This window comes from Herpailurus yagouaroundi, unplaced genomic scaffold, assembly GCF_014898765.1.
Source record: "Herpailurus yagouaroundi ecotype Mexico unplaced genomic scaffold, PumYag 187, whole genome shotgun sequence".
NCBI lineage: Eukaryota > Metazoa > Chordata > Mammalia > Carnivora > Felidae > Herpailurus > Herpailurus yagouaroundi.
Window position 1 is genome coordinate 4,650,960 of NW_024412418.1, and position 24,074 is coordinate 4,675,033.

The window sequence follows — 24,074 nt, forward strand, 5'->3', positions numbered from 1 at the left end:
TGTTGATTAATGTTGTGATTTTAGAGTTTTGCTTTACGTGTTTTATTTGCTTTTTTGGTTACTTCATTGGTTGGATATTAGCCCACCAATTACTAGCTGTGTGATTTTTATCAAGTGTTTATATGCTTGTGTTGTGTGAAACTACGGGGTAATACACAAACATGAGATAGTACAGAGCCTGATAACAAAGAATGAAAAGTAATTGGTACCACATTTATTGTTATTAGCATGTTTTGAACAATTTTATTTCTTTTTTTTCTTTTCTTTTTTCTTTTCTTTTCTTTTCTTTTCTTCTCTTCTCTTCTCTTCTCTTCTCTTCTCTTCTCTTCTCTTTTCCTTTCCTTCCCTTCCCTTTCTTTCTTTCTTTCTTTCTTTCTTTCTTTCTTCTTTCTTTTTTTTTCTTTTTTAGAGAGCACGATTGGGAGAGGGACACTGAGAGGGAGAGAGAGAATCCCAAGCAGGCTGTATGCCATCAGTAACTGCCTGATGCAGAATTCGAAATCATGAACCTTAAGATCATGACCTGAGTCAAAATCAAGAGTTAGATGTCCAACCAACTGAGCCACCCAGGAATCCCTGTTTTGAACAAGTTTCTGATGTGGATTCATGTTTGCATCCCAGTAACTCATTCAGCCTCACTGGGGAGTTCATAGTTGAAATAGGATTAGGAATAGCAAATGAATTATAATCTTGCATATCCAAACAACTGGGACATGTGCAATCTAGCTATATATTTAACAAACAAATCAGGTTGTGTTCTCCCACAAACGGATTCTCTTTTAATACTGTGGTGTTAATTTTATCATATATCAAATATATGTCCGATGAGCTTATCCAACTCTGTTGCACTAGATATCCCATATCTCTTTTCTCCTACCATTGAATTCAAAAAGAAATTCACAGGTAAGTTTATGATTTAAAAAATCATTGTAGCAAGGCTCACTTTAGAAAAAGTCATTTTCTGAATAAAGTATTTCAGTTAATGTTTCAGTCTGAAATATAATATACTCAATAAATATATCCTTATTTTACAAAAGTAAAAAAAAAATCAACAACAGGAATTACAGATTGGGTACTATGAACCTGTGCAATCAGCTTTTGAAAAGGATTTATTTGCATATACCTTTACCTATTAATTTTATTTTCTACTGAAATATTAACTAATGGCAAAGCTAGGGTTGCTTTTTATTTTGGTAAGTACATGCCACAATAAAAGTTATTTTGATTTTTACATACAGTTCTTTTCAAGTATGTTTCTGAAAAGAGATATTTTATAGTTTTATCCAAACAATAAATTCTCAGGGAAAAAAATAAAGCTTTCAAAATATACTTGATGTTCATCACTTTATGGTAAAATTGGGCTGAGAAACATTATTCCGTATTAGTTTTTAAATAGCTACTGAAGTGATTTCGGAATATATTCCGTTGTTTTCTCACTATACAAATTTGTCTTAAAATTATTTAAACATGGACCATGTTAGGGACACACCATGTCTTCTTATGAGCTCTCAGGGCTCAGTAACAACATCGGTAACAACATCAGTAATGCCTGTTGACATTAGGGAATCTTTCCTTCATGGGGTTTGTCACCCTGGGAGATGTGAAAATCATGAAGGGGACAAACTTGTGTTTCTTGATGCTAAGCAATGTAGGAGGTCTTTCTCAGAGGGGAAAAAAATTATCTTTCAAAGACACTTAAGAAGTTTCCTAAGTGGTGTAGAGTTCCTTATAGTACATTAATTCTACCAGTTGTAAGGCAGAAAGCACTCCTCTGTAACCTAAGGTGAAATACAGTCCTCATAATGACTACTGTTTATTCTGTACAAATGCTCACACGGTCCAATTTATCAACAGAGATTCTGGATACCATTGTTTGAGTCATTTCCCTGTTCCTTCCACTTGGCCATCAGTAGGCAGAGATTAGAGTCTTCAGGAAAAGAGAGTAGAGCAGGTATCACTTCAGTCCCGGGTCTGATTGGAATCAGTAAAGCTCCCAAGATACTTGGTCTTCACATTCAGAGTGAGCACTACGTAAATTGTTAGGCTGAACCTACCTGTGTGCAGAGATCTGCTGAGACCCACTTCTAAGGTTCCCTAGGAGGTGCTTTGAAGAGTGTTACAAGTGTCTGAAGTCCCTGAAGGCCCGTACAGTAAATAAGCTCGTTTATGGCTCCAGTCCCCACGCTTGAACACAGGAATTCCCAAGTGAAGTGACTCTTCAGGGAAAGAAAGAGCAAGTACCCAAGGCTCCACACAACAATTGCACCCTCAGAGTGAAAATGTGGGGTTAGCCTAGGAACACAGGTGGGTTATCATACTGATTAACAATCACATGCAATGATTCCACCCTTGGTGTGTTTATTTGTTTTGAATTGTCCCCTATATTGGTTGGAAGTATGGCTGTTGGCTGTGGGGTGGAGAAAATCCAACAGTTAGAAAGCACAGGATTCTGGCCCTAGTGTTGCATTTTACTGTGAATGTTCAGAATGGAACAGAGTGCAAAGCCTCCATTCTGGTGTCAGGAACAACCCTGATGTATTTGCCATAAAACCAGATGATAAACAGCATGCATTCAAAACGTGCATCATTGCAAAGACTGAATATCAATTGTTTTATTGAACTTTATAAGGCACCCCATCATATACCTGATCCTACTGCTGGTTTTTGATTAAAAATAACTGATGGAAACTTCATTTTTCATGTAATCTTGTGATCTCTCCTCATGCATGTAAGATACTGTAGTCAAATATTGGTAACATTTTTATTTTACTGTTTGTGTGGGATTTTCTAGTCTGTAAGCTTTTAAGTGAAAAGGGTATATCTAAATAATTTGCCTTTGTATTAATAGCTTCTAAAATAATACCCAGGAAAGAGTAGGTGTTGCTGACTTACTCCCTGATGGAGTGAATCATGAATAGGTGAATGAGTGAATATAAGATCCATCTTAGAATTCTGAAATAAAGTATGAGGGTGTTTGGGGTTTTTTTTGTTTTTTGTTTGTTTTGTTTGTTTGTTTGTTTTAGTGGCATACTCTAATGTGATTTTCACTTTGGTGAAGAAACAGTTGCAAATTGCAGATCATTCTCTAGAATATTCGCTACTTTAGGGCAGGACGCACTGATCCTTCTTCACCCTGGCATATTCTAGGCTCTACAGTTATTGAAGTAACAGACAAATTCTGGACCATAAAGAGGAAACAACAAAGATTTTTATACATCTGAAGTTATTCATGATAATGAATTTCAACCTTTGAGGGTCTTTACAGAGTCCAAGTACCCACAAGAGGGCTGTGTGCTTCCTCTCTAATGACATTTGTCAATTGTCTGTCATGTGACCACAGAGAGTCTGTACCCTGCTCAGTTAATGATGCTTTCACTCCCTCATCAGCTCTGCCAACCTCCCCATCTATTTAGCATTCCCACATTGTTGTAAAATATAAAAATTGTTTACTTTTACATGTTGCATTGTTACTAATGCATTATATTATAGTTTGATCTGTCAATCACACTTAGTATTTATTACACAAGAGGTATTGTCCATTTCCTAAGTTGTGAGTACAATATATAAACATACTTTGGTCAAGCAGATAAAATTCTAAGACAGGACCATTCTGAATCATAAAATTTCCTTTCAAGGTACTTGTAAGAAACATAAATACACACATCTACATACATATACATACACAAACTTATATATGTACAAGAAATTATATTATAGACACCATAGTTCCATTCTTCACCTTAAATGATAGTATTTTTCTTATATGATTCATTATTTTATTTTATTTTAATTTAATTTATTTTATTTTATTTATTTATTTTGAGAAGGAGAACATGGGCAGGGGAGGGGCAGAGAGAGAGAGAAAAAAAGAGAGAATATCAAGCAGGCTCTGTGCTGTCAGTGTAGAGCCCACGTAGGGGCTCAAACCTACCAAACATGAGATCATGACCTGAGCCAAAATAGAGAGTCAGATGCTTAGCTGACTGAGCCAACCAGGCGTCCCTATAATTCATTATTTTAAAGTAATACTTTAATTACATATACCTTGAATATGTACTAATCCATTGTCTCCCTTTCCATTCTCTCCACCCCATGTGGAGGCAACAGCTCTTAACTCTATACGACCTCTTTCTCTCTTTCCAAATTTTTTAATTTACTTTTTATTGTGATCAAAATCTTAAAACTTAATATAAGATCTACACTCTTGACCAATATTTAAGTGCACACCACAGTCCTGGTGATCATGGGCACAATGTTTTAAAAGAAATCTCTGGAACTTATTATATTTTTAGATACATAAATTATAATATTATCACAGGTATGTGGCTTTAAAATTTATATAAGTGGATTGGTTATGTTTACTTCATCCTGGGATCAGTACATACATGTGTAATTTAATTTATATGTATTATTGATAATAAATTTTGCCTTTTATATGCAATAAAATAATAACTTCAATTTCTTTATGACATCTTTTGTTTTATAACATTTTAATTTTAGTGCAGTCACATTAGTATATATTTGCAAATTGCCTAACTTTCACAAAATTAATTAACTCTGGGGATTCTACTAATTTTAAGTGCTCTGAAAATATTAACAAGGTAACTATGTGTTTTCTAAATTAAAACATATTTTTGTTTCATAATGAATATGAAATAGGAATACAATTGACTTTACATAGTCACATTAGTCAATTTTTTATTTACTTTTACCACATAAATGACTTTTCTTATAAAATTGAATCTCCTTTTATTTTCATTTTTCTATTAATCCTGGCCCTGATCATATCATGTTATCTGCTTTGCCACAGGTAAATTTTATCTTAATTTTGCCATTCATTGTTACTGGTTAACTATATATTTATGTACTTATTAACAAAACACTAGAATTTTGCAGGTATTTCAATTAATTTGTATTATACACTGAATGTCTCTTTCTGCAAGTTCACTTAGAAGTATGCTGGTTCATAGAAGTCAATCTCTAAATATAAGTTGACTCATTTATCCTTGTTTTTCCTTCTGAGAGAATACATAATGATGTTTAATGTTGATAATCTAATTCATAGGAACCCCATAGTACAATAAATTAAGGAAAGGTATGCATAGTTTTTTCCACATCCTTTGTCCTGCATATTTTACATCTTTTTCCTCAAGCTATGGATCGAGGGATTCAGCAGGGGGATAACAGTGGTGTAAAATTTGTACACCACTTTATCAGTGTCAAAGGAGTGACTAGACTCAGGTTGAACATACATAAATATCGGACTCCCGTAGAACACTGGGTCCATTCTCAGTTTGGACCTGCGTTTGGAAAAAAAAAAAAAAAAAAAAGCCTTGTGCCTACCCTCATCCTGACTATGGCTAGCATGATCAACAAGTAAGATCCCAAAACTATCAAAAGGAATAAAATCAAATTAAAAACAGAAAATCAGGGGTCCTGGGTAGCTCAGTTGGTTTAGTGTCTGACCTTTATTTCAGCTCAGGTCATCATCTCATGGTTCATTGGCTTAAACCCTGCTTCAGGCTCGTGCTCACAGCGCAGAGGATAAGATAACCTATTTCTACCTTTTGTAAAATATGTAATAAGTATTTACCAGAAACCAAAATATTTCTTCCACCCCAGCTGCATTTTTATTATAACTGACATACGCCAAGTGGTTTGTAACAGGTTAGGCATATATTGTATTTTAGGAATCTAGGAAAATATGAGGAGATTGAGAAAATTGGGAGAAAGTGGGGTCACTGGAATTGATTTTACATAACAAAATTTTATAAATATTCCCTTTAGATAAAAGAAACCTCTACTTTAAAGAAGACATATGTATACTTTATGCATTTTATGTCTACTTTACGTACTTTATGTCTACTTTAAAGAAGAAACAGAATAATGGCAAAGCGAAAGCACACAGACACCTTTATAAATACATAGATGTATATAGAGATATAAGTTTATAGATTCTGAGATGTTATTTTAATTTTTTCTTCATAGTAAGGCTACAAAAAACTCCTACATACTATGAGAATAGCATAAAGCACACAAGCATAAATATAATGAAATCAAAATAGATACAATTGTCCCTAATAAACTACTAATTAAAAAATATCAGAATAGAATGAGGATGGAAGGGTGAAGTAAAAGAATGAATGGTTTAAAAAATGGTATTGACGCAGAATTCTATAGAAGGAAAGAAGGAAGCAGGAAGTGAAAGAAGGAAGAAGAAAAAAATTTATGTTGGAATTATACTGAAATTATAGATCAATCCAAAGACACTGGACTCGTTATAGCAGTAGTAAATCCATTCCATGGACATATTTGGTATTCATTTTCATTGATTAAATGCCTTGTTAAATTTTTATACATATTACTGAAATTTTAGATAATTTTTATTAGATTTATTCATAAAATGGGGGAGGTTAGTGGTTTTATAAAATATATCTCTTGATGGAGTTAGATGGCACAGCAGCATGGAAACCCTGAGCTTTTCTCATCTCTGAAATACAGCTAGATCATCACCAATCCATTTAGAAAACTTAGGAAGTTGATCTGAGGATTAACACAACAATCTGTATAACTTTAGCCACAGAATTTGGCAGTTTTTTTCTTCCTCCAGAATAACAAAATGAAGGAATTCACCACAAAGGGAAGAACAGGAAGAAATGACAGCCAGGGACTTAATCAACACAGATATAAGTAAGATGTCTGAACTAGAATTTAAAGCCACAGTAATAAGAATACTAACTGGGTCTTAAAAAAGTGTATAAGACACCAAAGAATCCCTTTCTATGGAGATAAAAGAAACAAACCTAGTCAGGCAGAAATTAAAAATGCTATTACCAAGATGCAGTCTCAAAGGGATGCCATGATGGCAAGGATGGGCCAAATAGAGCAGTCAATCAGCAATATAGAAGATAAAAATATGGAAAACAATGAAGCAGAAAAAAAAGGGAAACAAAGGCAAAAGATCACAATATCAGACTTAGAGAAGAACTCTGTGACTTACAAAGGAATAAAGTCCCAATATGGGAGCCCCAGAAGATGAAGAAAGAACAAAAGAGGTAGAAGGTTTTTGTGAGCAAATCATAGTGGATAGCTTTCCTAATATGGGGAAGGACACAGACATCAAAATCCAAGAAGCCCAGAGAATTCCCATTAGATTTAACAAAAACCAACCATCACCAAGGCATATCACAAAATACACAGACCAGGAAAGGATGTTAAAAGCATCAAGGGAAAAAAAAAAAGTCCTTAACCAAACAGGGAAGACATATTAGGCTCCCAGCAGACCTATCCACAGAAACTTGCCAGGTGGGAAAGGCGTGGCAGGATATATTCAACATGCTGAATTGGAAAAACATGCAGCCAAGAATTCCTTATCCAGCAAGTCTGTCATTCCAAATAGAAGGAGAGATAAAGAGTTTCCCAGACAAACCAAAATTAAAGGAGTTCACGACCGACCGCTAGACCAGCTCTGCAAGAAACTTTAAGGGGGATTCTTTGAGTGGAGAAAAAACAAAACAAAACAAAAAAGACCAAAAGCAACCAAGACTGGAAAGAACCAGAGAACTTCACCAGAAAACCCAATTCTATAGGCAACACAATAGCACTAAATTTATATCTTTCAGTACTCACTCTAAATGTAAATGGACTAAATGTTCCAATCAAAAGACATAGGGTAACAGAATAGGTAAGAAAACAAGACCCATCTATATACTGATCACAAGACACTCATTTTAGACTTAAACACACCTCCAGATTGAAAGTAGGGGGGTGGAGAACCATCTATCATACTAATGGTCACCAAAAGAAAGCTGGCCTAACCTTACTTATGTTAGACAAATTAGATTTTAAAATAAAGACTGTAACAGGAGGTGAAGAAGGACATTATATCATAATTAAAGTCTGTCCACAAAGAATATCTAACAATTGTAAAGATTTATGCCCCTAATGTGGTAGAATCCAAATATATAAGTCAGTTAATCACAAACATAAAGAAACTCATTGATAATAATACCATAGTAGTTGGAGATTTCAACCACCCACTCACAGCAATGGAGAGATTATCTAAGCAGAATATCAATAAGGAAGCAATGGCCTTGAATGACACACTGGTTCGGATGGACTTAACAGATATATTCAGAACATTTCAGCCTAAAGCAGCAGAATACACATTCTTCTCAAATGCACATGGACATTTGCAGAATACATCAAATACTGGGTCAAAAATTCAGCTCCCAACAAGCACAAAAATATCAAGATCATACCTTGCATATTCAGACCACAACACTATGAAACTCAAAATCAACCACAAGAAAAAAATTGGAAAGACCATGAATGCTTGGATTAAAGCACATCTTTCTAAAGAATGAATGGATTAACCAAGAAATTAAAGTGGAGGTTGAAAAGTACATGGAAGCCAATGAAAATGAAAACACGGCATTCCAAAACCTCTGTGATGCAGCAAAGGTGGTCAGAAGAAGGAAGTGTATAGCAAACCAGCCTTCATAAAGAAGGAAGAAATTTATCAAATACATAACCTAAACTTACACCTGAAAGAGCTGGAAAAAAGAACAGCAAATAAAGCCCAAAAGTAGCAGAAGAAGGGAAATTAATAAAGTTTAGAGTAGGAGTTAATGTTTGCAATAAAACAAAACACAAAAAACAGTAGCATCAATCAATGAAAGCAGAAGCTGGTTCTTTGAAAGAATTAACAGAATTGATAAAACCTCTGTCCAGACTGATCAAAAAGGAAAAGCAAAGGATCAAAATAAATCAAATCACGAATGAAAGGAGATCACAACCAATGCCACTAAATGCAAACAATAATAAGAGAATATTATGAGCAATTATATGCCCTCAAATTGGGCAATCGGGAAGAAATGGACATATTCACAGAAACATATACACTACCAAAACTGAAACAGGAAGAAATAGAAAATTTAAACAGGGGGGCCTGGGTAGCTCAGTTGGTTAAGTATCCGGCTTCAGCTCAGGTCATGATCCCACGGTCCGTGAGTTCGAGCCCTTGCCAGGCTCTGTGCTGACAGCTCAAGAGCCTGGAACCTGCTTCGGATTCTGTGTCTCCCTCTCTCTGCCCCTCCCCAACTCATGCTCTGTCTCTCTCAAAAATAAATAAACATTAAAATTTTTTTTAAAAAAGAAAATTTTAACAGATCCATAACCAGTAAAGAAATTGAATCAGTAATCAAAAATCAAGAGTCCAGGGTTGAATGGCTTTCCAGGGGAATTCTACCAAACATTTAAACAACAGTTAACAGCTATTCTTTTGAAGCTGTTCCAAAAAATAGAAATGGAAGGAAAACTTCCAAACTCATTTCATGAGGCCAGCGTTACCTTGATCCCTAAAGCAGACAAATATCCCACCGAAAAGGGGAACTACAAACCAACTTCCTCAATGAACATGGATGCAAAATTTCTCAATAAGATACTAGCAAATCAGATCCAACAATACATTAAAAGAATTATTCACGAAGATCAAGTGGGATTTCTTCCTGTGATGCAAGGCTGGTCCAATATCTGCAAATTAATCAATATGATGCATTATATTAATAAAAGAAAAGATAAGAACCACATGATTCTCTCAATAGATGCAGAAAAAGCATGTGACAAAATATAGCACTCTTTCTTGATAAAAATCCTCAAGAAAGTAAAGGTAGAAGGAACATACCTCAAGATCATAAAGGCCATATATGAAAGACCCACAGCTAATATCATCCTCAATGGGGAAAAACTGAGAGCTCTCCCCTTAAGGTTGGGAACAGGAAGAGATTTCCGTTCTCACCACTGTTATTCAACATAGTGTTGGAAGTCCTAACCTCAGCAATCAGATAGCAAAAAGAAAGAAAATCATCCAAATCAGCAAGAAGGAAGTCAAGAATTCACTCTTATTTCACATCATTGTGAATTGAACTATTCTTAACATTAAATTACTTATCCAAACTTATACTTTTCATATATTTCCATAATGTGAAACTTCTCAACCATCTTCAACATCTTTTGTGACAACTTGTTTCAGTCTACACTCGGCCACTACTTTCTAGAACTGCATAATTCAAATATATTTTCTTTGTGAAAATTATCACACAGACATTTGGCAAAATCACAGATCAATGACATATTTCTTTGTACTCAGAACACATTTTGTATAAGAGTGACTGTCACTCTGCCAAGCAATTTTTCTCATTTGGCATTTGTTCCAAGATCAGGCTTCTAAGTACAAGGTCTTTATATCAACTGTAAGTAGTTCTAAATAATTCTATTCATTTTTTCTGCTGAAAAAAAAATCCAGGAATATGCAAAAGCATGCTTCTCTTTTACTTTGTATCATGTCTGTGCATCTGCACAATAGTTATTTGTTGCTGTCTGCAATGATGTACAAGGGGCAGCCTTTAAAACCTTTACTCATTCCTACGGAGAGTTTGCCTTCTAATCTGAGCCATACGTAAAACAATAACAGATATTTTTCTCACACCGCATGAATTCTTTTTAAAAATCACTTATATGTGTATTTCCAATGGAGCTTAGCACTTATAAAATTTCTGAGCTTACCGAAAGTACGCTGGTCTTGAAGGGAAGGGACTTGGGAAGTAACTGCGTTTCCCAATTCATAGAACTTGAAAAGAGTAAAACCCTCAATTGAAGCATTTTGTTGAACTTTCTTCTTATTGTCATAAAAGACATATAGCATAAAATGTACCATTTTAATGATTTTAGCTTTTAATTTGTAAGTATATATTTGTGTCATTAGATACATACCTACTGTTTTGCAAACATCATGGTTATCTACCTCCAGAACATTCTCATCATTCCAAACTGAAACTCTATACCCACGAAACATCTATACCCATTCTCTTTTCTTCCATCATGTTGCAACTACTGTTTATGCTTCTATGAATTTTACAATTCTAGCTTCCTTACATAAAGGAAGTCATACAAAATAAATAAATACATAAACATTATCTCTTTTTCAATTTTTTCTAATTATTATGGGTGGGATATAGAAATAAAGTTGATTTTTTGTAATTTGTTTCATATCCGGCAAATTTTATAAATACACGTACTATTTTTAATAAATTATTTATAGTTTTTTCTATGTAGTTAAGATATCAAAAAAATTTTTTTTAATGGTAGTGTGTGCTTTCCCATCTATCTTTATATTTTTTATTTCCTAATGTGGTGAACCAGCTACAATGCCCAATATATACTGAATATAAACGGTGAGTCTGGATCTCCTTGTCTTAGGAGTGTTCAGAGGAAAATCTTTAATGTTTCAGTATTATATTACAAGTTTTCTGTAGGGTTTTAAAATGTAATAATATGTACCCATGATTATGATATCATACAAGTATTTTCACTACCTTCAATACCTCTGTGTTCAATCGATTTATTCCCCCACATGCAGGATTTCTTTAGATATTATTTATAACACCAGTTTCTACTATCCTGCTCAGCGAGGCAGTTTATTACAAATCAGCATTGAATTTCATCATAAACCTGTTAAGGATGTTGAATTATGTGATTTATGTAATGGGTTTTCGTGTGTGAAATCAGCCTTGCATTCTTGCCTACATGCAGTACTCCTCAACTGTATCAAACATTCTAAACCAGAATGGGTCACTTGTATAAAGTGCCAAGTGAGTACAGCTCAATCTCACTTATATTTTCATAAGCCAGTGTGATTTCGGGAGAGCCTGGTGTCTTTCATTTAATATTATATCCATTCATTCTTCACCTCCCTGGCCTTCTTCGCTTATTCCGAGTCGTGAAGATATTTTCCTTTTGTTCAAGACATGTGGTTTTGGGGCACCTGGGTGCCTCAGACTGGGTGCCTCAGACTGGGTGGCTCAGTCTGTTAAACAGCTGACTCCTTATTTCAGCTCAGGTCATAATCTCATGGTTCTGCTGGTGAGAAGAAGCCCTGTGTCCATCTCTGCACTGACAGCCGGGAGCCTGCTTGGGATTCTTTCTCCCTCTCTCTCTCTGCCTCTCTCCCATTCACACATGTGATCTCTTTCTCTCAAAATAAGTAAATAAACATTTAAAAAATAATCTAGCTTTATTAAAGGAAGTTGTACCTGTCATTAGATTCATCTTGTGGGACATTGCCTGGCTATTTTAAATCTCTTGGCTTGCCATATAAATTTTGATATCAACTGAAATATTTAAAAGTACTATTGGGATTGTACTGTTACTGTGTTAAATCTATAGGATATCTTAAGGAGAACTGACCTCATCACAGCATTTACTTCTTCCAAACAATGGACATGATGTACTCCTACATCTATGTTTTCTTTAATAACTGAGCAAGGCTTTTGTAATTTCTAACCACAAAATCATGTAAATTGTTTATTAGATTTTCTCCTAACTATGAGACAAATTTTTTCAGGTGTAATTGATAGTTTAAAATTTTATTTTTAAGCAGCACTCTCAACAATAGCCAAATTATGGAAAGAGCCTAAGTGTCCATCAACTGATGAATGGATAAAGAAATTGTGGTTTATATACACAATGGAGTACTACATGGAAATGAGAAAGAATGAAATATGGCCCTTTGTAGCAACATGGATGGAACTGGAGAGTGTTATGCTAAGTGAAATAAGCCATACAGAGAAAGGCAGATACCATATGTTTTCACTCTTAGGTGGATCCTGAGAAATTTAACAGAAACCCATGGGGAAAGGGAAGGAAAAAAAAAGGAGGTTAGAGTGGGAGAGAGCCAAAGCATAAGAGACTCTTAAAAACTGAGAACAAACTGAGGGTTGATGGGGGATGAGAGGGTGGGGAGGGTGGGTGATGGGTATTGAGGAGGGCATATTTTGGGATGAGCACTGGGTGTTGTATGGAAACCAATTTGACAATGAACTTCATATATTGAAAAAAATAAATTAAAAAAAGGCAAAAAAATAAAATTTTATTTTTACCTGTTTATTACTAATGGGTAGCAAAATAATTGATCTTTCATTTGGAAACTTTATATGTACTAACCTTGCAAAATTTAGTCATTATTTTCAGTGTATCAGCTTGAAGATATTTTTGAATTTTTAATATATACAATTATGAATCTTACAAACAATAATACTTTTATTTATGCTTTCCTCAGCATACATATAGTCACAAATCATAATTTCACAGAAATCTACCCATTCAAGCAATAGTCCAAGGCTGAAACAATGTTAGTTGTTTCATCAGTGGATGAACTCATTGCAGATGTGGTAGACATAGTGAGAGAACTAGAATCAGAAGTGGAGCCTGAAGATGTGAATGAATGGCTGAAATCTCATGACAAAACTTTAATGGATGAAGAATTGCTTCTTATGCATGAACCAAGAAAGTGATTTCTTCAAGTGGAATCTACTCCTGGTGAAGATGCTGTAAGGTTGTTGAACTGGCAACAGTGGATTTAGAATATGGATTTAGAATATGACATACACATGGTCGATAGAGCAGTAGCAGGGTTTGAGAAGATTGATTCCATTTTGAAAAGAAGTTCTACTGTGGTTAAATACTATCAAACAGCACCACATGCTACAGGGAAGTTATTCATGAAAGGAAGAGTCAATCAATGCAACACACTTCACTGTTGTCTTATTTTAGGAAATTACCACAGTTGGGGTGCCTGGTGGCTCAGCTGGTTGGGTGTCTGACTCAGCTCAGGTCATGATATCGCCATTCAGAGTTTGAGCCCTGCATCAGGCTCTGTGCCTGTTTTGGATTCTGTGTCTCCTCTCTCTCTCTCTCTGTTCCTTCCCCGCTCATGCTCTGTCTCTGTTTCTCTCATAAAAATAAAGAAACATTTAAAATTTTTTTAATTAAAAAAAAAACAGAAAATACTACAGTCACCCTAACCTTTGGCAATCACCACCCTGACCAGTAAGCAGTCATCAAGATGGAGGCAAGACCCTCTAGGCAAAATATTATGACTTTGAAGGCTCAGATGACAGCATTTTCAAGCAATACAGTGTTTTTTTATAAGTATACACATTGTATGATTACCTTTAATGCTAAAAAACACTTAACAGACTATAATACAGGGTCAACATAACTTTTATATGTATTGGACAACCAAAAATTCATTTAATTTGGTTTACTGTGAAATTTGCTTCATTGTGGTGGACTGGAACCAAACCCGCAATATATCTGAGGTATGTCTATGTTTGCACACTTTCTCCAAGTTCTTCGTAGGGCATTTTTCACCTCTTTGTTCCTCAAGCTGTAGATCATTGGATTCAACATGGGTATAACCAACGTGTAAAATAAGGCGGCCATATTATCAGTATCAAAGGAATGAGTAGATTTCGGCTGCACATACATAAAGAATAGAGTGCCATAGAATAAGGCAATCACTGCCAGATGGGATCCACAGGTGGAGAAAGCCTTGTGCCTGCCTTCTGCAGAGTTCATCCTGAAGATGGCAACAGAGATTAGAATGTAGGACACAAGGACTGTGAGAAGAGATGACACCAAATTAAAAGCAGAAAAGATCAGAATTATCAATCTAATTTCATCGGTGCCTGAACAGAGCAAAGCTATCAATGGTAGACTGTCACAGTAGAAATGCCTGATGACATTATAATCACTAAACGATGAAAGGAAAATTTTCACGATGGTCAACAAAGACAAAGAGACACTATAGAGATAAGGCATTACCACTAGCACCTGACATAATCTTTGTGACATAACAGCTGTGTAGAGCAGAGGGTTACAGATGGCCACATAGCGGTCATAGGCCATTGCCGACAGAATGAAAATTTCATTAATGATAAAAATATTGAAAAAAGTGAGTTGGGTGGCACACCCATTAAAGGAGATTGTATGTTGATCTACAGCATAATTTACTAGCATTTTGGGTCCCACAGCTGTTGAATAACCAAGATCAGTGAAAGCCAGGTGCCTGAGGAAGAAGTACATGGGTGTTTGTAGCCTAGAGTCTATCTTGGTGAGGATGATCAAACCCAGATTACCCACGACTGAGACCAGATAAACAGTGAGGAGTAGTCCAAATAATGGAGACTGCAGCTCAGGGAGTCCTGTGATTCCCATTAGAATGAATTCTTTCAACAGTGTTAGATTGTGTTTGTCTGTGCAGGCCATTCGGGAAACCTATACTGGGAATAAATACAAAAATAATCATTAACTTTCATGACATGACTGAGAGGACCATTTTAATAATGATTAAAGGCCTAAATCTTTCATTATGGCCTGTGGCTGTAATTGTCTGTTCCAGCACCTGGCAGCTCATTTCTCTCTTTCTCTCCCTTCCTCTCTTTCTCTCCCTCTCTCAGCTTAACTGAGCTCTTTATAGCTTTCTTAGATACGACAGCAAAATAACAAACAACAAAGTTAAAATCTCCTAAATTGGATTTATCAAAATGTAAAAAACAGACAAGTTGTATGCATTAATGGACATTATTACGGAATGAAAAATTAACTCATATAATGAAAAAAATTGTCAATCTTCTATCTGGTAAGTGTCTAGTATATAAAATATACAAAGGACTCTTACAGTCCAATATCTAAATGAAAAATTACCCAAATTAAACAAAAAAAAAAAAACAGGCAAAAAAGTTGAAGGACATTTCTTACAGAAGATATGCGAATGGACATCGGCATATGAAAAGATATTCAACATCATTAGCCATGAGGGCAATGCAAATCCACACCACAAGGAGATACCACTTCGCTTGTCTTAAGGTGGCTTAAAAAAGAAAAGATAAGAAAAGAAAAAAAATCACAAAGGTTGACAAGGGTGTAGAGATAAGAATCCTTGTGTATTAATGGGAAGGTAAAATAGTACAGTCACTATGGATGGAGTTTGACGGTGACTCCATACATCAAGCTAAGAATTACCATTCTGATCCAGTAATTCCTTTCCAGATGTGTACCCCCAAAGTACTGACAACCACAAGAGTTCATACAAAAACTTTGCAGGTAAATGTTGATGACAGCATTCGTAAGAGTTACACCAGTTCATGATAGTCAAAACTTGGGGACAACCCAAATGTCCATCAACCAATGCATGGATAGCATCTCTGTGGTCTCCACACAATAAGAAATTAGGAAGCCATACAAGGAAAGAAGTATTGTTATATGCAACAACATGGATGAGCCTTTAAAACGTGCTAAGCAAAAGAAGCCAAGTATAAAAGGAAACATCTGTGCGTATTATATTATATAATTCCATTATATGAAATATCCAGAAGAGATGAATCCATAGAGAGAGAAAGCAGATTAGCGGTCAGGAACACTAAATTCATTCTCAGGAGACAATACAGTTAGGGACATATTTCGGGTGGATATTAAAAGCATCATAGGGGCGCCTGGGTGGTGCAGTCGGTTAAGCGTCCGACTTCAACCAGGTCACGATCTCGCGGTCCGTGAGTTCGAGCCCCGCGTCAGGCTCTGGGCTGATGGCTCAGAGCCTGGAGCCTGTTTCCGATTTTGTGTCTCCCTCTCTCTCTGCCCCTCCCCCGTTCATGCTCTGTCTCTCTCTGTCCCAAAAATAAATAAACGTTGAAAAAAAAGTTAAAAAAAAATAAAAAATAAAAAAATAAAAGCATCATAAATCTCACGGAATAAATGAGAATATCAGAGTGTGTGCTCTCTTTTAAATCCATGCTACTAAATACAAGTCCCCTTATATATGAGAAAAGATATGACGTGTTTCTAATTATCTTTAGAGTTCTATGTAAAACACTAAACTTTATTTTACATGGTTCTATTTACATTACTTTGTATGATTATTGAAGGTAACCTGGTTCTTACCTTTTAGATCTGTTTTTTTCCCTCCCAACTTTTCTTCAAACATGTAAAAAACACAATGAGATTAGCGTTGGACCTTCACTATAAAACTACCCTAAGGATAGAGGTGAGAGAATTAAATTATTCCCCAGCCATGCCCCCTCCTATTGCCAAATACATCTTTTTACACTAAATTAGGTGACAATGAGTATATTCAACATGGAAGGTCAGCAAAATATAGATTTAAATATATATACTTACACATCAAAGTAATTTTCAAGGGGGAATAGAGTTTTAGAAAAAAAACTATTAAGTGGAAAATACACTGTAATTGTAATCAAAATACATATTACTGCTTTAAAATTTTGCAAGAATTCTTCTTTATTGAAATTTGTATGTGCACATATTTTAATCTTAATTCCAATCTACATGAGATGTGCTTTTCGTTATTTAAGGGATAATCTGATGGCATTTCAGAGACTATTCCAAAGCTTACAGGTAAGGAAGAGGGGCAATCCTGTTATTAATCAGATGTTATGGGGTGATGGAGGCATTACGTACTGATATCAATGCTTTAATAGTTTGCTTTCACCTCACTTCCAACTAAAAGGGATGGTTTGAAAAGGACATTGATAAATTTGGGAAACACATGATGTATTTGAAACAGAGAAATTGCAAGTGTTACAAACACATTGAGGCAATCCTTTTACTTTAGAGGGATTGGAAACCACTATGGAAATGTGTGATTTGAGTTAGAAATTCTGAAAATATCCAATTAACTACACATAATAGTATCATATTTGACATTTTACTAAGGGTCCAAGTGAAAGAAACTAAACAGGAAAATCTTAAGGTCTTGGGTGTGAATTTCTTAACCAATTCCCTTTTCAGAGATTGCTTTTTTTTCCCCCACTATTCAATGATTACAACCTTGCTACATCTTAGCAAACGTCTAGCTTTCACCAAAAATTATAATAAAGATGTTTACAACCTTGTATTTGCCCAGAAACTTCAGTTAACAAAAGAGAACTGTTAAAGAGATAGTTAAATCATGGAAGCGGCTGGGGGTTTGGGGACAATAATGTAAATGGGAGGTGGGGTCCTGAAGAGTCACTAGACTCAGAGTTAGTCACAGAGACAGCTAGTGTGCTCACCTGCGAGGTGGAAAATCTCTGGGCTCCCATTTGTTCATGGCACAACCCAGTAAGGATTTATGGATGACTTTACTCCTTTGAGTCTCTCCCTGAGGACAAAGAATACAAGCTAATTATGCCTCAAGCGTTTGAAAATATCAAACAAAGGCATGGTATATCTCCTAATTCTACAGGACATCTTTATATTCCCCTGCAAATAAAGTTATGTTAGATACCTTTCCACAATGTCTCCTGGTAAAGTCTTTCTACTGTAACCCAGCGATCTGGAATCAAATCGTTGTATTTGTAGGAAAGATGTTTTCATTGTTCTTGCAACCTTTAATGATCTTCTTCTACTACAATGGCTTTTTATGAGTTTATCTCTGGGGGCAGAATGAAGATGATTGAATGATGCTTACTACATCATTAAAAAAATTTACAAGTAAAAGTAAAAATTTACAAGTACTTGTTTTCCCCTTTTTTGTGGTGTTTTAACTTATTTAAACATAATATACTTGTTAACAAATGCATGCATCATACATTTTTGCAAATTCAAGACAGCTGTGTAATCAGAATCCAGATCAAACAGCTATGATGATAGTAAAATTGGAACATTACCAGGACCCCAGGAGAATCCTTCAGTCTGCTGTCTGCGATGAACTGTCCCCTTAAACACACACACTCACATGTGCACACACACATGAATAATTCTTTTTCTGCCTGCTAACACTGTGAATTATTTTTATCTATTTTTTTACCTTTTTTTTTTAAATTTTTTAAAACGTTTTATTTATTTTTAAGACAGAGACAGAGCATGTGTGGGGGAGGGGCAGAGAGACAGAGAGAGAGAGAGAGAGAAAGAGAGAGAGAGAGAGAGAGAGAAAGAGAGAGAGAGAGGAAGACACAGAATCTGAGGCAGGCTCCAGGCTCTGAGCTATCAGCACAGAGCCTGCAGCGGGGCTCGAACTCACGCCCTGGGAGATCGTGACCTGAGCCGAAGTCCGACGCTCAACAGACTGAGCCACCCAGGCACCCCTGTCATGTATTTTTTAAGGTTAATAATTTATAGTTTATAAAAACATTTTGCCCTGATATGGAGAAGAATTTCTTGAAAATGGTAATTAAAAACAGCTACTCCCACATCTTTGATGTCCACACCAATACCTTTTGTCATCTTCATATTGTATTTCTTGTCTACTTTATGGATTTGGAACAGTTACCTTTATATTATGCTTACAAATCCTTTGTCCACGATTTGTCTGATTATGTAGGTCTGATAAAAGTATCCTCTCCCTCAGGCATCTAGGGGTGCCTGGGTGGCTCAGTTGGTTGAGCATATGACTTCAGCTCAGGTCATGATCCCGCCCTCCATGGGTTCAAGCCCCAGGTGGGGCTCTGACAGTTCAGAGCCTGGAGACTGCTTTGGATTTTGTGTCTCCCTCTCTCTCTGCCCCTCCCCCACTCATTCTCTGTCTCTCTCTATTTCTCAAAAGTGAATAAACGTTAAAAAAAATACTCCCTTGGGCATCTGGATGGTTTAGTTGGTTAAGAGTCTGACTCTTGATATTGGCTCAGGTCATGGCCTCATGGTTTGTGAGTTTGAGCCTCGTGTTGGGCTCTGTGCTGACAGATAGGGATTTTCTCTTTTCTCTCTCTCTGCGCCTCCACACCCTCTAAAAAAATTTTTTTTAAAAGCATCTTTTCCCACTGTTAGAGTTTCCTTCTCATACTATTAATTGTGATGAACATAATTTCTTAAATCAGTGCAATGAATCATTTTAAATCTTAGATAACCATTGTTTTATGAGGTCTGTTTAAAATGCTTTATATATTTCAATATCTCCAAGATGTTTCACTATTCTTTCCTTTTAGATGTTTGTATTTCACATTGAGATCTTTAATCAAGTAGAATTGAGTCTGTATAGGGACTGGGTACGCGCCCAGATCCTTTTTTTCTCTCCAAATAAATATACAAATTGCCTAAGAGTATTTATGGAAAAGATCTTTCTTTCTCTTTGAGAAAATAGTGATGCATCCATCATAAGTTAGGTAACAGTGTATTTGTAGATCTGTTTCTGATGTCACTATTGTATTCCATCAATCATTTGGTCCGTTTTCTGGACAATGTTCTCTTTCCTTTTTTTTTTTTTTTTTTTTATTGCAGTGTAATTGACAAACAATGTACGTTAGTCTCAGATGTAAAACACAGTGAATCAACGTGTTTATCCATTATGTTATGCTAGCCACAAGTGTAGCTACCACCTGTCAATACCATTGACTATATTTTCTATGCTGTACCTTTTATTCCTGTAACTTAACTCATTCCATAATTGGAAGCCTGTATCTTCCTCTCCCCCGCCCCACCCCGGCCTTTTTGCCTATCCCCCATCCCCCTCCTCTCTGGCAACCATAAATTTGTTCTCCGTATTGATAGGTCTACATCTAACTTTGCTTGTTTGTCGATTTGATTGTTTGTTTTTAGATTCCGTATATTAGTGAATCATATGGTATTTGTATTTCTCGGTCTGGCTTGTTTCGCTTACCATAATACTTCCTGTGTCTACCCATGTTGGCACAAATGGCAAGATCTCATCCTTTTTTTTTTTTTTTTTTTACATTTATTTATTTTTGATAGAGAGAGACAGAGCACAAGTGGGGGAGAGGCAGAGAGAAGATGAACCAGAATCCCAAGCAGGCTTTGTGCCATCGAGCACAACGTGGGGCTCGAACCCATGAACCGTGAGATCATGACCTGAGCCAAAGTCGGATGCTTAAACAACTGAGCCACCCAGGTGCCTCAAGATCTCATCCATTTTAAGGCTGAGTAATATTCCATTGTGTATAAATTCCACATCTTCTTTATTCTATCATCTAACAGTGGCTACTTGGGCTGATTCCATATTTTGGTTACTGTAAATACTACTGCAGTGACTATAGACGTGCATATAACCTTCTGAATTAGTGTTTTTGTATTCTTTTATATTCTTAGGGTAAATACCCAGTAATGACATTCTTGGATCATGTGGCATTTTCATTTCTAAATTTTAGAGGACCCTCTTAAGTTTTTAGAGCCACTATTTCCACAGCGGCTATACCAATTAGGAAAAAAGAAATTTAATTACTATAGCTTTATAATAGGTCATGAAATCTGGTAGTATAACTCCTGTAACTTTAATCTTTCTTCAAACTATCTTTGTATTTTTGGCATTTTGCCTCTCTTAATTAAGTTTATAATCAGCTTCCATAAATCTAAAATAAAGAAGGGAAAAGAATGAAAGAATGAAGAAAGGAAGATTAAAAAATAGTTTCTATAATAATTTAAAACTAATCTAGTTTATTAATGTTTATACATTAAAATAATATTGCTTAATTAAGGAAATTGGTATCTGTTATTGGAATGCCTCTGTATTCTTTCTTCTATAATATTCTAGATATTTGGATTTCCATGTAATCTTTAAAATCTACTTGACTATTAAAAAATGCTGCTGCAGTTTTGATCATTACAACATTAAATATATAGAATAATTTAGGGAGAACTAACCACCACGCAACATTTATTTCTTCTCAGCAATGGTATGGTATATGCTACATTTATGACTTCTTTAATAATTCAGTAATGTTTTTTATAGTTTGTGGCAGAGATGTGATGCAACTTGCTCATTAAATTTTCCCTAAGTATTATAGACTTTTCATTTCTAGTGTAATTGATAGTTTAAAACTTTACTTTTACCTTTTTTTGTTATTGTAAAGCAAAAAAACAAATCTGATCTTTAAAATGCTGACTTAATGTGCACTAACCTTGCAAAATTCAGTTATTATTTCTAATGTTTCAGCATGAACAGGTTTTGAAATTTTAATGTAAACAATTATGCCGCCCGAAAATAAATACACTTTTATTTCTGCTTTCCCCAAGCATATACAGGTACACATATCGCTTAATAAAAGCTGAGATGCTTCCCACAACAAGAGGATAGAGTTCAAGTGTCATTAAGGTAGATATAATTGATTATTCATTATTGTGTGTATTTCCCCCAGCAGGAACAATAGTTGCCATCTTCTATATGCCATATGCCATTGTGGTGGGGACTAGCATTTATTTAACATTTAGGCAAAGACATTAGAAAGCCTTTTAAATAATAATATCTAAGGGGAGATGTATTACAACAAACCCAAGAAACAATACAAGTTGTCTTCAATTGTAACATAAGTACTTAGGAATGTGAGAACAGTAGTCTGGACTTCAGTCACCTCCACTGAAACCAAAAATGATATCAGAAGGATCATCATTACTGAAACATCTCTACATTGCAAATGGGAAAAACAATTCTAGTTTTCCGTGACTTTTATACATTAGTCCTTTCTAAGGCCTATGGCATATAATCAACAATAGTCTATAAACTAATTTATTATATACGTATTTCACAGTGAACTCTACATAGGCAGTTTGTGCAGGTTTTTCCATATCCGACACAGGGCACCTTTTACCTCTTTGTTCCTCAAACTGTAGATCATGGGATTCAGCATAGGTATTATCAAAGTATAAAATACAGAGGCAATTTTATCAGTATCAAAGGAATGACTGGATTTGGGTTGCACGTACATGAAGAATAGAGTTGCATATAATACAACGACCACTGTCAGGTGGGATCCACAGGTGGAGAAGGCCTTGTGCCTGCCCTGTGCAGAGTTCATGCTGAGGATGGCCATCAGGATCAAGATGTAGGAGACAAGCACTATCAGAAGAGAAGACACCAAATTAAATGCTGAAAAGATCAGTATTATCAACTCAATGTCACGTGTGCTTGAGCACAACAAAGTTAATAAGGGAAGATTGTCACAATAAAAATGTCTAATGACATTATGGTCACAAAAGGATGACATAAAAATCTTTATGGTGATTATCAGAGAAAGAAAGGCACTGTAGACATAGGGGACAGCCACCAGCACCCAGCACACCTTTTGTGACATAACAACCATATAAAGCAGAGGATGACAGATGGCCATATAGCGGTCATAGGCCATTGCTGACAGGATGAAAAGCTCACTGATGATGAACAAGATGAAGAAAGCCAGCTGTGTGGCACACCCGTTATAGGGGATTGTGTTTTGATTAGCTATGAAATTGACTAACATTTTTGGTCCTACAGTTGTTGAATAACCCAGATCAGTGACAGCCAGGTGTCTGAGGAAGAAGTACATGGGTGTTTGTAGCCTGGAGTCCACCTTGGTGAGGATGATCATGCCCAGGTTGCCCACCACTGAGATCACATAGATGCTGAGGAAGAGTCCAAAGACGGCAGCCTGCAGCTCAGGCCGGTCTGTAATTCCCATTAGGATGAATTCTGTTAGCACTGTTTGATTTGGTTGGTTCATCCTGGCCATGAAGGAAGAATGCTGTGGGAGAAACATCACAAGAGTCCTTGAGATTCTGGAGACAGCATCTGTTCCCATTTTAGAACCCAAAGTCATTATGGGTAAGACAAATCCAAGTTTTTAGATGAGGTGACTTAAGGGGCGCCTGAGTGGCTTAGTCACTTCAGCGTCTGACTTCGACTTAGGTCATGATCTCACAGTTCGTGGCTTTGAGCCCTATGTCTGGCTCTGTGCTGGCAGCTCAGAGCCCGGAGCCCGCTTTGGATTCTGTGCCTCCCTCTCTGTCTGCCCCTCCCCGACTCATGCTCTGTCTCTGTCTCTTAATTAAACACTAAAAAAAAATTTAGATGAGGTGACTTGAAACAAGACTCACCGCCAACATTGAAGCTGGAACCAAATTTAGAAAGTGTTATAACCTAAGATATATAGTAGCCATTTTTTTTTTGTGCCAAATGCTAGCTACAACTATCAAATATATACAACCCCTTTATGACTCTGTCAACAGTGCATCATTAGAAACGTTTGATCTTGAGTGGAAATCCTGATATCCTTTTTAGAAATGTTTTTCGCTTAAAAACTGGAAGGAATTATAATAAAAGGAATACCCTCTACTTCTTGCCCTTGCAACCTTAGTCTCAACCTCCAGAGAAAACCGTGATTAACTAATTGAATAGACTTTGATTTACTTTCTCACTATAACTCTGCATACTAATGGCATTCCCATTCCACCGTTCATTTCATTTTTGAAACCATATTATCATTTCACTATGGTTTTATGAGCTTTAAATATTGTTGATGATTTTTTGAGGATAG

At 35.8% G+C, this 24,074-nt stretch overlaps 2 protein-coding genes across 2 annotated transcripts; both read right to left on the bottom strand.

Annotated features, from left to right (window-relative positions):
* Positions 1-14,118: 14,118 nt before the first annotated feature.
* LOC121043934 (olfactory receptor 8K3-like) lies at positions 14,119-15,108 on the bottom strand. The gene has a single exon (XM_040495910.1). The coding sequence runs from the start codon at positions 15,106-15,108 to the stop codon at positions 14,119-14,121; it is 990 nt and encodes a 329-aa protein (XP_040351844.1).
* Positions 15,109-22,319: 7,211 nt separating this feature from the next.
* LOC121043815 (olfactory receptor 8K3-like) lies at positions 22,320-23,261 on the bottom strand. Its single transcript, XM_040495815.1, has one exon. The coding sequence runs from the start codon at positions 23,259-23,261 to the stop codon at positions 22,320-22,322; it is 942 nt and encodes a 313-aa protein (XP_040351749.1).
* Between the last annotated feature and the right edge of the window lie 813 nt (positions 23,262-24,074).